Source organism: Lissotriton vulgaris, chromosome 10 (assembly GCF_964263255.1).
Source record: "Lissotriton vulgaris chromosome 10, aLisVul1.2, whole genome shotgun sequence".
Taxonomy (NCBI): domain Eukaryota; kingdom Metazoa; phylum Chordata; class Amphibia; order Caudata; family Salamandridae; genus Lissotriton; species Lissotriton vulgaris.
The window spans coordinates 411738167-411755836 of NC_141698.1; the positions used below are offsets into that span (position 1 = coordinate 411738167).

A 17670-nucleotide genomic window follows, 5' to 3' on the forward strand; every position below is an offset into this window, starting at 1 on the left:
TGACCTAGTAAGCGTCTTCAGGCACTTAGCCCCAAGGTGACCATGAGAGTAATATGGAAAAGAAGCCATGTGCTGAAGTGCTAGTTTTGCGTACAGATAGGACACTTTTAGTCCCACCTGGAGGGGTCAGGAATTAATGAAAAAATGGCAGGGTGTCAACAGTATTAATGTTATGGACAGAGGCAAGACCAAGGTCATTTACGTCTGTTTAATCCTGCAAAATGCAGTGAATACCCACATACTTGCAATCATTTCCTGGGGGAAAACACATAAAACTAAAATGCATATCCAAATGCGGGCTGTTGCCAAAATACTCAGAAATTGGCTGCCCAAAGGACAACACCCAGGAGTATGCATAAGAGAAATAGACCACAAGAAAGTATATGACTTGCATACATTTCTATGCTTTCAAAGCATCTTTGTGAATTTCCAGAAAGTAAGAAATTACAATGGATACATTTCCATCTTTATTAGTGAACTTTTGGAAATCAGGCCATTAACAGCAGATAAAATTACATGAGAATAACCCAAATAGCATTACTTTTCCATCATATGAATGGTGTCATATTGTGGTGCTGACAATGGATTATGGCGAAGGTACCAAGACAAGGTCTTATCCCACTTACCAATCCCAACGCATTTCTAGGAAAAGAAATTCTATAATGCCCTACCAGTAAAATTATTCCACCAAGAAGTGAAGGCGCCTCATGAGAGACTTAACTTTTCAATCAAATAATAACTCCTATTATCAATGAGGAATAACGTTCATGATAGCTTTAAACAAACAGTGAAAGGAAGCCCTTTACTGAAAATCTGATAGTAAATAACAGTTTCCAGTTATGCCAGCCCTGGAGTAATACATACCCTGATTTAAAAGGGGGATAGTCTTCAGACAGTTTCAGGAACAGTCGATGCTGATCCTTGAGTGATGTCTCCTTAAAGAAGGCATTGGGCTTGTCATACAATGTGATTGCTCTGTAATTGGGAAAAGCGTGATATAGGTAAAAAGAAATTACATATAATATAAGTACCTGTGAAGTAAGAAAACTCAAATGAACAGAAAGTACAAACATAAATGCTTTTCATGCAACATAAGGAAAACACACTTCAAATTCTGAGACCGAATTACTCATGCATCAGATCCCCCGAATTTAAATTTTTGATTCCGGGGCCATTGCTGACCACATTTAGAATTTCTAGTTTACTGGATGTCTATTGGTTATAGATCCTGGAAATGTACATGTATGTCCTTGTTCTGGATACATTGGTAGCAGTGATTCATAAAAACAAGTTAAATGAAAAAAGAACTTCCAGTTTGAAATTAGCCTAGTGTTTTTACACTTACAAAAGCTCCAACATATTTCCTAAAAGATTTCCCACACAACCACCAATCTCTAAGCCGTATTTCCCAACCCCACTTTTCACACTGCCTGGAGTAACTGTGAAGTGAATTATTTATCTGCAGATCACTCGTTGCTGGATGATCTCCTATGAAATTTTGTTCCCTTCATGAGCTCTTACAACAACCTCGATTCCCTCTTTGTTCTCAAAGTTATAGGTACACTGTGTATCAATGTAATGAGTCAAAAATAAACACTCTTACAAACATTAAAGGACTGCGTTCCAATTACTCATCTGCATTTATGTGCAGGTCTGCGGCGAGGACTCAGCCTGGTACCTACTACATTTCCCGGATACCCTTAATGTAGGTGCTTCATGCGAGGCCCTCTGCATCCCTACCTTATTCCTGAATATTTGTGAGAGATCTCTATCCTAGGCTATTACTGTTGCCATAACTTTGCACCACTTTTTAATTTCCTGGCAGAACTCATCAATAGCTACCGCAACAATTGTTATTTGGGGTTGGAGCCAAAGCTGCCTTTATGTGCATGAGCGTTGCAGGCGCACCTGTTCCGCAGCCAGCGCCAGCCACTATGTCGGATCCAATACAGGTGAAGCTTTAACCTCTGATTTTTAAAGGGTCTTGGGTCCAACCCAAAAACTAATTGCTGTATCTGGGACTCATAATGTTTAGAGGGCACAGCAGTCTGTTATGGGTGTAGGAAAGAGTTTGCTGTTTCTACTGAGCCTCCCTCTGTCAGTCCACCCAAACGTACCCCAACCACCAGCTCTTTGCAGAGAGGCCTAATTATTGTTGGTTCCTTGAGCAAGCTCCATCTTGTATTTGAAAATTCCAAATGTATGGTAAACGATTGTAGTCCGTAAAAGTGTAGACAATGATTGAGCCTGTTTTTTGTGTAACCCTTGTACAGGTTGGAGGGTGGTTAATCAGACCACGTGTGTTCAGCATGTGCATTGAGAGTTCTTCCAAAAGAGCTGCACATCTATTACTGTGGAAATCTCATTGTTTGCTGTTTGACTTGTTTCCCCTCCATGAAGTAGGTTCATATGGAAGTCTCCCGACAGTATGATGTTCGAGTACGGGTGAGCGAGTTTGAGGGTGGCTAATGCGGCACGTAATTTCTCCACTCTTTACCTCTTTAATTTGGAAGCGGGATGGATATAAACATTCAATATTAACAAGCTATAAGAGGGTGACACAACTATTTTAATGCATAACATCCAGGTTGAATCAAGATCTATGGCGATAACATGCCATGGGATGTTAGTCGAAACAAAGGTGGAGAGTCCTCCTTTTGCTCTTCCGTGTTTGGAGACTCTCTTAGCCGGATTTAGATATTCTTTGAAACCTACTATAGGAGTACAATTTGCCTGCCATGTTTCTTGGAGGAAAAGTAGATCATATTGGTTGATGAATTCCATAAAATCAGGGTCTTCCAGTTTTGCATTTAGGCCGTTCACATTCCAGGAACAGATGTCGCAACCTTGGTTCAAAATTGGGGCTTTGGAAGATAGTGTTCATGCCCTAGTGTTGCTATTCCCAGCTCTATTTATCTGCCTGGTGCCTAAGGGCCTAACTACTTCTGGGTGGGAAAAAGTGATGGTGATTTTTCTTAGACTTTGGGTTATTTCCTTTGTTGGGCTGTCCTGTTCTGGGCCTTTGGCTCCTCTGAGCAAGCCCTCTGTCTGGTTGGGTGGTTGAAGTAGGCTTGGGTAGCAGTTGAAAACTGGCTTTTTTACCTCAATGCCCCATTTGGCGAGTGAGTCCTGTTGCAGCCAGATCTGCTCAATGATGGAGCTGTCAAGGAAGGTGACTGTGGTGATCTCTTGACCAATTGGATTGAAGTTTGTTCTAAACTCTATGCTTCTATGTTGCTGGTGCTAATATGACACAGAGATGGAAGGGCTTTAAATACTTTCAATAGTGCGCTTCTGTTGAGGAGGTCATGAGGTCCCCTTGAAACGAAATGGGGAATAAAATCCAACTTCAGATCGTGGTTGAAGTGAGCGGGTCCTCTTTCGATAACCGGGCTCTGATTGGATTGCAGATCCACAGTGATTCGCTTTGGATCTGATAGGAACGAAATCTGGTGATTACTTATGCGATTTTGTAATGAGTTATCATTGCTCAAGATGGAGTTCGATACACCACCTCCCTGTCCTGGAGTGTTTGTTGTTTCGGTTTTCGGCCTCTCTTCGCTTTCTTTTTTTTTTGGCCCTATGGCATCCTTTAGGCTATTTATTGTAGGTTCTTTTGTGTTGTTGCTTAGCTTGAGCTTCTTGGTTTATGTAGACTGAGTTGTAAGATGTTGTTTTCCCTTCCGCTCAGCCGGATTGAATATTCCATATACCTTTGCAGGTGGAATTTTTTCCGCTGTGTGGGATTTTTTGAGTGCTTCGAGCAGCAAACAATTCTGTCGGGGGAGTGAAGTGGTCCTCAGTAGTTCCGGCCTCCCCTAGGATTGAAGAGGTGATGTCTTCACTTTCGTTCTTTTCTAGCTCAGTCGTGGTGCCAATTGCCTTTGTTGAATGCCTGAGTTGTTTGCGGTTTCTGGCCTTCCTCAGACATTTTCTCTCCCGCTTGGTTAATGGAGTTAATGCTTTTAATTGATTTGCTGACGACTGATTGGTGTTAACCTTGGGTGAGATGGATGGGGCACTCATAGGTCCCTGTCCGTTCAGTTGTTGAGATGTATCCGTAATTGCTTCAGTTTGTTCTGTGATAGTCTCTGTTGCTTTATTGTTAGGGGCCCTCCCAGTACTGAGACATTCCTGGACAACTTCCCTCAATGGGTCGGTTGCTTTCTTGGGAGAAGGTGCGGTCTTCTTTGGCGAGCTGCTGACGACCACCAATATTTCCGTCATTAGGGTTGGAACTGTTGCCAGTTGGTCTATTATTTGGGTGCAGTGGCAATGACATGGTTGGTATGTTGTTTCGCGATCTCGCTGCACCCTCGTGATCAGGTTGTTGAGGTTTTGCAACTTTTGTTCGACCCCCTGGATGTAGTTTGCTAAAATGTTTAGAAGGTCTACCTGTGTGTCTAACTCATCAGCGTGGTAGTTCATCGCTTTGCCGATAGTGTGCAGGGTATTTAGCAGGTATCGCCAAACTGATGGTGGAGGGTGACTGTGTAATCCTTCTAAAGGTGAACTAACACGTTGTTCTTCGTAAAATGGCCTGTCTGGGAATGGAGGATCCGGAAGGTCTGGAGTGCCAAGGATCTTGCTGGGTTGAACCTTGTTTTGCGACAGTGACAGCAAAGGAGACATTTCCAGATTGTTTTACGTGACTGAATTGTCATCGTATTGGCTGAGGTTCGGGGTTTTCTGCCCTGTTTGAGTTTCCTTTTGCGGTGAAATGATTAGGAGACTGAATTTATCTTCTTTGTTGCAAATGTCGAAAGTTATTTTTGTCAAACCAAAGTCATCTAGAGATTGAGATACAGTTTGCTCTTCCTTGTTTATATTTATTAAGGAATTTGCGATATTTGTAAGTTTCTGGGTGGTTGGGATTGCCTCTAGATTTCCAAATATGATTTGTTGTTGTTGCTGTAATCGTGTTTTTAAGGTGGAAGGGTGACCATATACTTGTGCCTCAACTACTTGTAGGTTACTGCGCTGGTCGTAGTGCCATGGGTTTTGAGGTATGGTTATTGATGTCTGTAAAACCGGGGTTTCTTTTTTTGTAGTCAATTGAAGGTCTGAACACATGCCCCGCTGTTCATCTATTTCCTTCCCGCCCCTGTTAGGGCTACCTTCATCGGATAGATTTGTATTAGCTCTCCTCAGGGGTCAGTGATGTTCTTGCTGGTGTGCCTGGCCTTTGGAAGGTTGAAAATAAGTTAGTCATTACTATGATTGCGACTCCTGCTTTGCTCTGTAGATTTGATGGCTGTTTTTAGAAAATCGGTAATCAGTGCCCGTTTGATGATGTATGGACATGAATGGTGCCTGGTGGGTGCTGATGGAGTGACTATCTTGCCACCTTTTTTGGTAACCCATGAGGGGGATTCTGTGACCTTTTTACTGGTTGCTGCCTTATTACTTTCCGCTCCTGTGGTGGGCGTAGTTGCTATAGCTGTTGCTGCGAGAGTGGCTGTGGCTGTGACTGTGACTGTAGCTGTGGCTTCAGCCCTCACTTTAGGCCGCATTTCTCAGTTTTCGGACCTTGACCCTGCTTGGTTCACTCCCTCTGGTGTAGTTCCTGTTGTGGTTTCTAGTTATCCTGGCACTCCGGCCGAGCTGGTGTTATGCTCTTTAATTGGCGCGGGGGAACTCGCCTTTTCCTCCCACTGTGTCGGATGGAGTAGCGTTTTCTTTCCCCCTTTTTCTCCTCCTCTCGTCCTCCCTGACCTCATTCTAGGATGTTACAGGACCGGGCTAGAGATGAGCTGTTGGCTGTGTACTGATCAAGCTATTTGCAGTTGCAGTTGATCTGTGTTTGGGAGTGAAAGCTTGATGGAAAACAGCAGGACTGGGGTTGCCAGGAGTCCTGACTAATAACAAATAAGGTGATGTCTACAGAATGTCAATGTTCTAACCTAAAGCGCCTTACCTGGAAAAAGGAAACTATTGGTGACATAATGGGCATATGTACCACCCTCTTAGAGAGCATTGAAAATGAATCATGGTGCATAGAGGCATGGGAATCCTTTGTTCTTAAACTAGACAAGACTCCCAAGACAGGGCAAAGCGAGCACAGTAGGAGGTTCACTTGGGGCAGCATGGTTCACAAACAGCCTCCGGAAACAAAAAAAAACAACTGAATATATATTTAAGCCGTCTGAGAACCTGCAGTCAATAATCCACCCAAGAGACCCTAAGCTTAATAGGAAAAACCAGAAAGGAATTCAAAATGAACATCAAGGTAGCCCAGCGAGATTATAGAGAACTCACATGGGCGAAACTCCTCCATGCCAGCAAGAAAGGAGACGCCAGACTCTTCTGGAGTATAATCAACCAGCTGTAATATGGCCAGAACCGACACTTCAACTCGGATATAATGGAGGATACTTGGCGAGCCCATATTGATCAAACATATAATGCAACCTCCACCCCAGTTCTAACAACTCACGGGAGGCAACCTGAGAATGGGGGATCCCAAGTAGGAATAGTTGCTGAATCACCTAAGCCACTCCCACAGGAATTTGTTAGCCACTTCACGCAAGACCAGGTCTAAAAGGTCATAAAAAATCTAAGCCCAGAGGGAGCCCGAGGACCAAATGGTCTGCCAAACGCCCTATTTCGGCAGGACCCATCGTTCTGGAGTGGTTTTCTGACCCCACTTTTTACACATGCTCTAGTAACTGGCTTAATCCCGGATTCATGGCGAGGAAGCATTATAAATCCTATATACAAATCAGGCCCTCCAATTATTAATCGACATTGAGGCCAAGATATACGCATCAAACGTGTTGCTAGATCTAGAGGATTGGGTGGATCGTACAAACTTGATGCCAAACACGCAAACTGGATTTCGGGCAGGAATGGGCACCCTTACTAACATCTCGGCGGAAACTCTTCTAGCCAATCAATGCTATGCAAAATCCCGCACCTTGTATGCATGCTTCATCGTTCTCAAAGCAGCATTCAATAACGTTCAGAGGGCAACATTATGCGCCAAAATGCAAAGTTGGGGGGGGGGGCTAGAAAACTACTAGAAGCCATAATCAACTTGTACTTGGATCCAAATAAAAATAGGCAACAGGCATACTCTAACAAATGGACTAAAACAGGGGTGCGTTCTGGCTCCCTGCCTATTTAACATCTATACTGCAGACCTTGAGAAGTACCTCCAACTTACACAAAATGACCCCCCAAAACTGGGCAAAACATCGATACCTAGTCTCCAATACGCAGATGACATAGTCCTCCTAGCCCAAACACCTATAGGCCTACAGGGATCGATATCTCAATTAGGTGCCTACATTACTTCCGCCCAAAAAACAAAGGTGCTATGCTTTTCAAAACACCGGAAAAATAGGAAAAAAAGGTAGATTTGTATAAATACCTGGGGTTTCATCTTGATCATAATCTAAATTTTAAGCCACAACTGGAACAAGGCAAAACGAAAGCGAAACAACTCCTCTTCGCCTTTAAAACTGTTCAGAAGAAGCTAACAGGCTGCTCTACAGGCCATCTCCTTAAAGTAATCGCTGCTAAATTCCTCCCCTCCATATCCTACGGGTCAGAAATTTTGAAAACAAAAGATGCCACAGTCCTAAATCTAGCACAGACCAGTCTCTTCAAGAGACTGTTTTCAATTCCCCAATATATCTCTCAGGCTCAAATTCGATTGGAATATGGCCTCAAAAACCAGATACCAGCTAGACAAGGGGCAATGGCTAAATATTATTGGCGAATGAGGGAAGCCAATGATAACACCCTGGCCCACTTCTATAGGGAAGAGATAGAAAAACAAGCCAGGCTAAAGAATTCAATTTTTACCATCTTAAAAGAGTCACTTCTGGCCCTTCAACCAGAGGAAGCACGGCTCTCAATTCCCACATACTCTGGATTCAAAACAGCAGCAAATAACACAATTAAACAGGTCTCTTTGCTAATGGACAAAACTACCTTTGCCATGAAAAGTCACGCATGGGGTGTGATACAATAATTTCAGTTTCTGAAGCCCCAAGCATACCTATCTGAACACTTTTCACATCATAAAAAGCACTTTTTGACATTACTGCGGCTGGGCTCTTTTCCCACGAAAGACTTAACTCCGAAGTGGATATGCAGCTGGCCGACCAAAGAATGCCGCCTCTGTGGACAAGAAGAAGAGTCACTGCTACGCCTGCTATGTATTTGCCCCTCATTACTAGAAATGAGAAAAACATTGCTCCGCGAGTTGCTGAGGAAGGCACAATCAAGGACATGCAGAGAGGCAGTTACACTATGTCTCGGAGGCTCGTCAATTCAACTATCTTGCAGAGCCATAACCTTCTGGCACATGGCGGCAAAGGAACTGGATAAAAAAGCAAATGAAATAACTGGAGCAGTCCAGAACTGAACGGCCTGCTCAATTTTTAATTAGCCTTGCCATCTTGCATTTTATTGTTTGTAAACATTTTCTGAATAATATTTTATTTCACAATCAGATACTTTTAAAGCTATTGCTCGTCGCATCTTAAGCATGCGATTGCCTTACGCTCGTACTTTGAGCATTATCAAACATTCCCCAAGTTGTATTTACAATGTATTATAGTGGTTTGTATACCCTTTTATGATTTTAATGAAATCAAATAAAAGTATTATGACTGACCCCTTGAGCAAGCATGCACGGGAAGTAAAAGACTTAATCATTGATAACCAAATAAATGCCTTATTCATTACTGAAAGCTGGATAAAGCCATGGGCCAATACAGATATTGTGACTGCCCTCTCCCCAGGGTAAACGATCATTAGGAGGGACACAGAGGAAGTCCTTGGGCGCGGAATAGCCATTATTTTTTGAGACTGACTGCAATGTTGTTCCTCTGATCTTGATTTTCGTAAGGAGCAGATGGCCTAGGTTTTTGCCTTAAAGTCAACCTGCCACAGTCTGCTGCGAGCTGCCATATATATTGCCCCTCTGGTTCCGGAACTTCATTTTTATTCACACAATGGGAGGCACTTGCCATTTTTAACATTGCTAAAACGTTTTTCCAACCCAAAAAGACGTGTCAGGGACATTCCTCCCTCCCAGGCTCTTTGTGGCCTTATCCATACTTTTTTCGAACATAAGATATCTAACATCCAACAAGGCTTCACCTCATCTCATGGCACTGACCTTTCAAAGAACTCACTCACAGATGTAGCTAACACCAACCCAAAGGCTGGCCTAACTGAATTCCAAGAGGTCTCTTCAAGTACATTCTCGTCAAGCTATTTTGACATGCAAATTTGGGTCTCCTCGTGATCCCTGTCCACCATCAACATTGCAAGCAGCTACTGACACTGTAAATCCCATCATTAATCCGATATTATATACATCTTTTGGCGGAAGCAGTAGTCCCCTCAGAATGGAAACAAGCAAACGTTAAGCCCATACAAAAGAAACCACTAGCCGATCAGACTACCCTGTTCAACTTAAGGCCTATTTTAATTCTCCCTTTGCTGAGCAAAATCTTGGAAAAATAGTCAATCATCAATTTATGACCTTTCTTGAGGACTCCGAATTACTCCATACTCGACAATCTGGCTTTAGGCCCAATCACTCAAAGAAGTTTAGGAAACAACCAAAATGACCTTGGACTTTGGATTTTATTAGATCTATCCGCTGTATTTGATACCATCTCCCATGCCATTATACTGCAGCGTATTCAGATTATCAGAATTTTTCCTAAAGCTTTAGCCTGGATCAATTCCTGATTGCGCCAGCCAATCAGCTACTCGCTTGAGAGGAGGAGGAAGAAGGAAGACGCTTCGCTGCTTCGCTGTTCCTTGCGGGCGGGCTTCGTTTTGAGCCCCCATAGAGCCCCTTACAGCAAATAGCTAGCCAGCCGTGTGCGGAGGAGTGCTGCAGCTAGGAGAGGGCCGGGAGAGAGCAGCTGCTGGGTCCCCTTTTGGTGTACGTCGGCCACAAGGAGCCGCGAGGAGCCACGAGGAGCACTCCACTCCGCTCCCCTTCAGTGTGTGGTGCGAGGCGGCGGGAGACGTGAGTACCAGCATTCCTGCCACCATTTTAGTCAGTCCTGCCATCCCTGCTAATCCTGCCGTCAATGAGCTGCGGGAGCCGCGAGCAGAGTGCAGTGGAGTGCCGCGGACAGGAGAGACCAGCTGCAGACACCGTGAGAGGAGGTGAGGTGAGGAGCTGCGTGCGGAGGAGGGCTGCTGCTAGGAAAGGGCCGCTGCTAGGAAAGGGCCAGCCGCATGCGGAGGAGCGGGCCGGGAGTGTGCAGCTGCGGGAACCACGAGTGAAGAGCGGCCCGTGAGCTTTTCACTCCTCCTTCAGGGGCTGTGAGGAGCACCTCTCTACCCTTCGGCGCTCAGGCGCTCAGTGCCACTACCATTGCCATACTCGCAATGGTTGAGCAGTGATTGAGCAAATTAGTGCCGAGTTTGTACCATAAGATTCTGTTGCAATGTCCACAATGATTGCAGTGACCTGCCTTCAGGACAACGAATTACGACGCGGGTGTGGGTGCGGCTGAACGGCTGAGTGGAGCTGCGAGCCGCACGCTGCACGACATGTGTTAGCGCCGACCCGGGGCTGCTACCGGTGCTACCAGTGCTGAGTCGTCAGTACGGGGGAGTGCGGGAGAGTGTTTTGCGCCCTCTGCTTTTTGGCACCACCGCTTGACCTCTCTTTGTCACCGGGGTAGGCAGAGCAATCAAGAGTCCTGAATCCAGCTGTTGTTGAAGTGCTGGGTTGTTGTAGCAGACTCATGAGGGGGGAGCGAGTCTATATCGCCCATTGTTGCTCACAAGCGGACTTGTGAGGGAAGAGGAGCCTGATTTGACCTGCAGGGAGTTGGGATAGAGGAATAGGCACAGGCGGTCCTGGTGTTCATTGTTTTGACCGCACATGAACTGTATAATAACTGCAACCTGAGTCCGGCTGGAGGAGTGGAGATTCTGACGACGAAGGCAGACAGCCCTTCTCCTGAGGCAAGGTCCTGCTAGATTGACTCAATGTCTCATTGACCGGTATCCTGTTTATTCCAGCTCGTTTTCGGTAGAAAATGAGATCAGGCCGACAGCAAGGGGCACTAGGTAAACCTCAATTGAAGCAACGTAAAAAGAAGGAGGAAAGTATGGATGTTGTGTTTCATCCTAAGCTGCATCAAAAGAATGAGGAAAGTAGCGATGACTGTGCTTCTGCAAAGGACCATATGAATGAGTCTGCTAAAATGGTAGTTTCCCCTACAAATTCTGCTCAAACCGTAAAAATACAGTTCATGTTAGCCAGTTGTCTAAAAAAAGTTTTTTTAAGTACCATCAAAAACAGCCTCAGAAACAACAAAGAAATACAAGCAATGAGACTGTTAATGTCTGTGTAACGTCCTCACTACCCTCTACGCCAATATGTGCAAAAAGAGTTCACCCTTGTGCATTATCACAAATGAAGTTGACTACAGAAAAAGAGGAATTAAATGATGGTGTTAACTCTCAAGATAGGATAAAAAATTCTGGTTTAGAAAGGGCTGAACTGCAGTTAACGACTTAATTATTATTAACTTCTTCCGGTCAGCCACAGACAAAAGCTCAAATTCATTTGCAGGACTCTGCTGCACAATCCGCTGTGATATCTGAATTTTTAGTACCTAGACAGGAGGAGCTTTGTAAACTGACACCTGGTAGCCAAAAAAAGACTGGATCAGTGATTAACATCTCCTCAGGCTTGGATCAAAACGTAAGCAATGAGGTCTTTATGCTAGATTACATCACTGAAGAGTAAGAATCCGGGAGAGGGGGGGGGGGTCCAATATTGATACCAGAGACAGTGGAACTAGTATCTAGCCCAAATGGCCAAACTGACAAATCTGGTAATGCAAGGCCTTTTAATTTGGACCAGTCAAGTAAAATTTTGGAAAATAGTTTTACCCTTAATAAATCATTACTGGTTCCAGGTATAGCTAGTATCAAAAACATCCCTATCTCAAATGACCAAAGTAAACCCATAAATACAGTTTTAAATAATCAGTTTAACTCAGTGATCTATCTTTATTAACTAAATTTGATGGGAATTTTCAGGCTAGAACTGGTGATATAGCTAATAATGCTTCTAGCCCTGAGCGTGAAATATGGGAGTGTTTACTCCATACTATGGATTCAATCACTAACGCTCTTAATTTCCACTCGGATAAATTAGATATTCAGGTAGACATTTTAAATACATTGGCTTCCCATGTAGTAGGGATTGATGCAAAACTTCTTCAATTGACCAAATTGATTACTAAAGTCCAAGCAGATAAAGTGGAGTCAGTTAATAACCTGTACCTGTGCACATCTGATTGACAAAATTTCAGATCTACAGTCAATCGTTAGCTCCATGGTACAGGAAGTAAAACTGATGTCAGGTAGAACAGTCCATAGTAAATTAATCACCAATGACGAAAATATTAATCTAACTGTTGCAAAAAAATAATTCAAAATGTCCAGTTCAATCCGGAATGACTACCATAGATAAATCAACAACCTCACAAGACCACATGAATAGGAGAAATAGTAAAAACAGCGATATGAATGAACATCCTGAAAATGATGCCAACAATTTGAAAACATCCAAGGTAGCGCAAGTTAGCTCTAAAAGCATTAAATGTAAGGATCATTTAATAGCCGATGAATCGAATACGGCCTGTTCATAGGTGAATCAAGTATTAAGCATTATTAGAAACACTGAAATGATTAAGAATCACTCTGAAGCAAATCAAGTATTAGGCGTTACTACAAACCCCGAGATTTTGTCCAAACGGATAATAAAAAGGGTAAGGAAAACCCACAATAAAATATCACAGGACAAAAAATCTCTCAGTGCGGTAGTATTTGAAGATCACAAAGTGCCTAAAGAACCTGATTTGAAAGTCTTATACCCGATTTTTAGATCTACGGAAGTACCTGTGGTTAATCCAAAAGATTAACAAAAAGGACAATCCATTAATACTTCCATCCAAGATGTGGTAAATGTAAGTATGTGGCTTAAAGTCCCTGTTCCAATGTCGTCAGGGGCTATAATGTATGACCAGTCTTCTAATGGATCGGTTGATCAACATGATGAACAAAATATCCTCACTCAGAAAATTGTAAATAATGTTCACCATCAATGATACAATAAAGAGCATGTTGACCCACCATGTACTTATGATCAAAAGTCATTAGAACCCCATGTATTTTGACAGTCCCTATCTTGGCCTCTACTACCGGGAAGAGGATGTCAGTTGGCACCAAAAATAAGGAGGATATAGAGGCCTTTGATCCTCTTTATGAAATGAAAAAAGTAGTTTTCTGTCCTCAGTACACTACAAGAGGACCTTATGATATTTTGAACCGTGGAAATATCTCAAAACTATTGAATGCAGTTATAGATCTGACGGATGTAACATCAGATGATTTGGAATCACTGGAGTTTAAGAAAGATTGTAATAATTCTTGTAACAAAATAACTGTTACAACTTGGCATAGTGATGAAATTGTCAGTTAAATAATTCAAAATATTAACCTATTTGAGAAATGGGGCATCAAAGTTTGGAGAATTTATGGTTCTCCATATCCAACTCTGTTGATTCCTAATAAGTCACCTTGTAGTCCGGTCTTAAAGATTTGCAAACAAAAAATAGACCCGGCCCAACATGTTAGAGTGCTGAAAGGTGCCTCAGGCCCATCAACAGAGTTGAATTTGTTGTTGTGTGATATTAAGATCAGGAGTTGTCAACCAGGTTTACGAATTTGTGAAGAGTTAAAGAAAGTAACCATTCCGGTCGAGGATTGGGGTTGCCTTCCGTCAATATTAACAAATGGAAACTCTGTGAAGAAAGACTGATGCCTGTTTTCCCTTGAAAAAGTACTAAAACCTTTTAAAATTTGTTCTTGGAACACAAATGGTTATAAATCACTTTTTGAAGATTTGAATGTAATAAGTTTTTTAAAAACGTTTGATATATTAAGGTTACAAGAAACATGGAATATGGTTAGTGAACCTCTTATTGGTGATTTTGAATTTTTGAATGGGGCTACTCGTGAGGCCTCTACTGGTCATCCTAGTGGTGGCCTTTCTATCTATGTCTCTTTGAATTTGGATGTTAATCATTTTGAGATTGACCTTCAGGCTAAATGGATACAGTGTATCAAATGAATCTCCAAACAATCAATTATTTTTTTGAATGTATATTTAAGTTTGTAAAAAAGGTTTGATCTCCTCAACTTTCATGTTTATGGGAAATGGTGAAAGTGCTATATTATGACCATCTAGATTCAATGATAGTCATCTCTGGTGATTTTAACATGCATCTTTTTTCGTGTAAAAAGCTGAATACACATTCAGAAATGTTATCCCAATGGGTTAATTGCGAGTTTATAAAATGTAACCTTAAGATTATGAGAGATGAAGATAATACACCAACGTTTAATAAATTCTGTAGCCCTTCCATAATTGATTACTCTATAATTGCTGAGAAACTATTTAACTTATTACAAAGTTATCAGGTAGTACCAAGGATTAAGAGCGACCATAACCCACAAGTTATATTTTTCGTTTTTTCTTTTGATTACTTACCAGAAACTAGAATAATCAAAACTGTTTCTACTCCACTTAACCTTAAAAGGCTAATATGGAATGAGAGAACTGAAAAAGGCCCAGATCTTTGTACTGGGGTGAATGTAAGACTTTGTTCTGCATTCTGTCCATCAACTGTGTTTTTTGCAATTTTCACCTCGAGTGGGCTGGGTATGCTCAGACGGGAGTCCCAGGCTCTCCACATCACTGGAGTCAAGCTATCCAGGCTGAAGAAGGCTGATAGCCAGAAACCGGTCCTTGGATGCTTGATTCCGGTCTAGGAAAGACATGGCTTGGTAGTTCGGGCTGGACTGTTCCCATTAGGCACAGGGTCAAGGCTGATTTGCATATAGCCATTGTCTGACCTAGGGTGGTGTGGAGTGCAAAAAAACGATGGATTTAGGCCCAGATCTTTGTACTGGGGTGAATGTAAGACATTGTTCTGCATTCTGTCCATCAACTGTGTTTTTTGCAATTTTCACCCTGAGTGGGCTGGGTATGCTCAGATGTGAGTCCAAGGCTCTCCACATCACTGGAGTCAAGCTATCCAGGCTGAAGAAGGCTGATAGCCAGAAACCGGTCCTTGGATGCTTGATTCCGGTCTAGGAAAGACATGGCTTGGTAGTTCGGGCTGGACTGTTCCCATGAGGCACAGGGTCAAGGCTGATTTGCATATAGCCATTGTCTGACCTAGAGTGGTGTGGAGTGCAAAAAAACGATGGATTTAGGCCCAGATCTTTGTACTGGGGTGAATGTAAGACATTGTTCTGCATTCTGTCCATCAACTGTGTTTTTTGCAATTTTTAAATGAATCTCCAAACAATCAATTATATTTTTGAATGTGTATTTAAGTTTGAAAAAAACGTTAGATCTACTCAACTTTCATGTTTATGGGAAATGGTGAAAGTGCTATATTATGACCATCTAGATTCAATGATAGTCATCTCCGGTGATTTTAAAATGCATCTTTTTTCGTGTAAAAAGCTGAATTCACATTCAAAAATGTTATCCCAATGGGTTAATTGCGAGTTTATAAAATGTAACCTTAAGATTATGAGAGATGAAGATAATACACAGACGTTTAATAAATTCTGTAGCCCTTCCATAATTGATTACTCTATAATTGCTGAGAAACTATTTAACTTATTACAAAGTTATCAGGTAGTACCAAGGATTAAGAGCGACCATAACCCACAAGTTATATTTTTCGTTTTTTCTTTTGATTACTTACCAGAAACTAGAATAATCAAAACTGTTTCTACTCCACTTAACCTTAAAAGGCTAAAATGGAATGAGAGAACTGAAAAAGATATTTTGGAAGTCTTATCCTGTTTAATTTCAAATGTTCAAGATGCTGTTGTGGAGGGGAAATCTATGGTTGCTCTTTGGCCTTGTTTATGTTGTGCTCTTTTGGTAAATGTTTCTAATTTGAAACCTTCTCAAGGTATAACTGATTCCAAAGAAACCAGGGTGGTTTTCCCACCGCTTATTATACCTTAAAATAAGTCTCAATAAAACAATAAGAGCATTGTACTGGAAAACAAAAGGAACATCTCACTTTGCGATATTCCAACAAATTAGAAAATTAAAAAAAGGATATAGGAACGAAATATGGAAGGCTAAACAGGCGTATTATGAGGAAACTTGGTCTAAATTACATTTCGCTTGTAAATCTAAAGATTTGCGGCTATTCTGGAGTATTATTAACAATCTTGAATATGGTAATCATAGAAGTAATAGTGCCAAAATTGAAGAATTAAGTTGGGTAAACTTTTTTAATAATTCTAAACCTGTCCCTCCGGGCCCGCAGTGCGATGATAGTAAAATTAATTCTACTTATCATGGTGACTGGAGACAATAGAAAATGGTGGGTCAGACTCAAGTGCCTATGAACCATTAAGCCCCCCTGATAAAGAGCCATGGTCTGTTGATAAAGTCAAAAAAGTTATAAATAAGATTAGATCAAATGGAGCGCCTGGCCCGAATGGTATTCCAAACGCTATTTTTAAAGCAAATTTAAAAGATTGGCCAGAGGTACTAACTCTTCTATTTAATGATGTTCTTAAAACAGGCTTAATTCCGGAATCATGGCAGGGAAGTATTATCCAACCAATTTATAAAAGCGGTCCCCAGGACAACCCTGCAAATTATCGCTTAATTGCACTAACAGACGTTAAAGCGAAAATATTTGCTAGCTGTCTGCTGGAAGAATTGGAATCATGGGCCATGAGAGAGGATTTGATCCCTAATTTACAAACCGGCTTCAGAAAGGGAGAATCGACCTATACTAATCTGATTTTATTGACATTATTAGGCGAAAGAGACAAATATAGGAAACAAAAGTTGTATATTTGTTTCATTGACCTAAAAGCCGCCTTTGATTCTGTGCCCCGAAATGTACTATGGTCGAAGTTAATTAATTGGGGTATATCGAACACGCTTTTAAAGATGATCAAATTATTATACTCCGATACATGGGTTCAGATCAAAGTAGGCGACGGAAGACACACAACTCGTCGCCTTGAAATGAATATTGGCTTGAAACAAGGATGTGTTTTGCCGCCTTGCCTTTTTAACCTTTTTATGTCTGATCTCCCGGCCCAATTTTAATGATGTTAATGCCCACTCTCCTGCTCTGTTGGGTAAAGAGATTAAATATTTATAATATGCCGACGACACCATTTTATTAAGCTAAACTGTTATAGGACTAAAAGGATTAATAGATTCTTTTAACCAATATGTTATACAAAATGGTCTAAAGACAAATACAAAAAAGACGAAAATAATGACTGTGGGAAGAGGCAAATTAGGATTAAAAGAATGGAACATTAATGGTTTGGTTATCGAATGTGTAAAATCGTATAAATATTTGGGAATCACATTTGATGATAGTACGTCATTTAAGCAGCATTTTAATAATCTTGAAGCTAAGGGTACATCGCTATTGTTTGATTTTAGAAAACGGAGAGATAAGTTATTATGCCCAAATTATGATCATTTGCTGAAAGTTAGGAAGGCAAAGTTAATTCCATTATTTTCCGTGGCAAAGATGCGAAAATTCTTGATGATATTGAATTAAGGACATATAAATCAGTTTTTAGGATTCCCAGATA

General features: G+C 41.6%; 1 protein-coding gene across 1 annotated transcript in view; it reads right to left on the minus strand.

Annotated features, from left to right (window-relative positions):
* The window catches only part of ALG1 (ALG1 chitobiosyldiphosphodolichol beta-mannosyltransferase), a 442794-nt gene that overhangs the window by 303233 nt on the left and 121891 nt on the right, over positions 1-17670 (minus strand). Inside the window, exon 6 of the mRNA XM_086941231.1 lies at positions 865-975. Coding sequence (XP_086797357.1) covers positions 865-975 — 111 coding nt within the window. The remainder of the gene's footprint in view (positions 1-864; positions 976-17670) is intronic.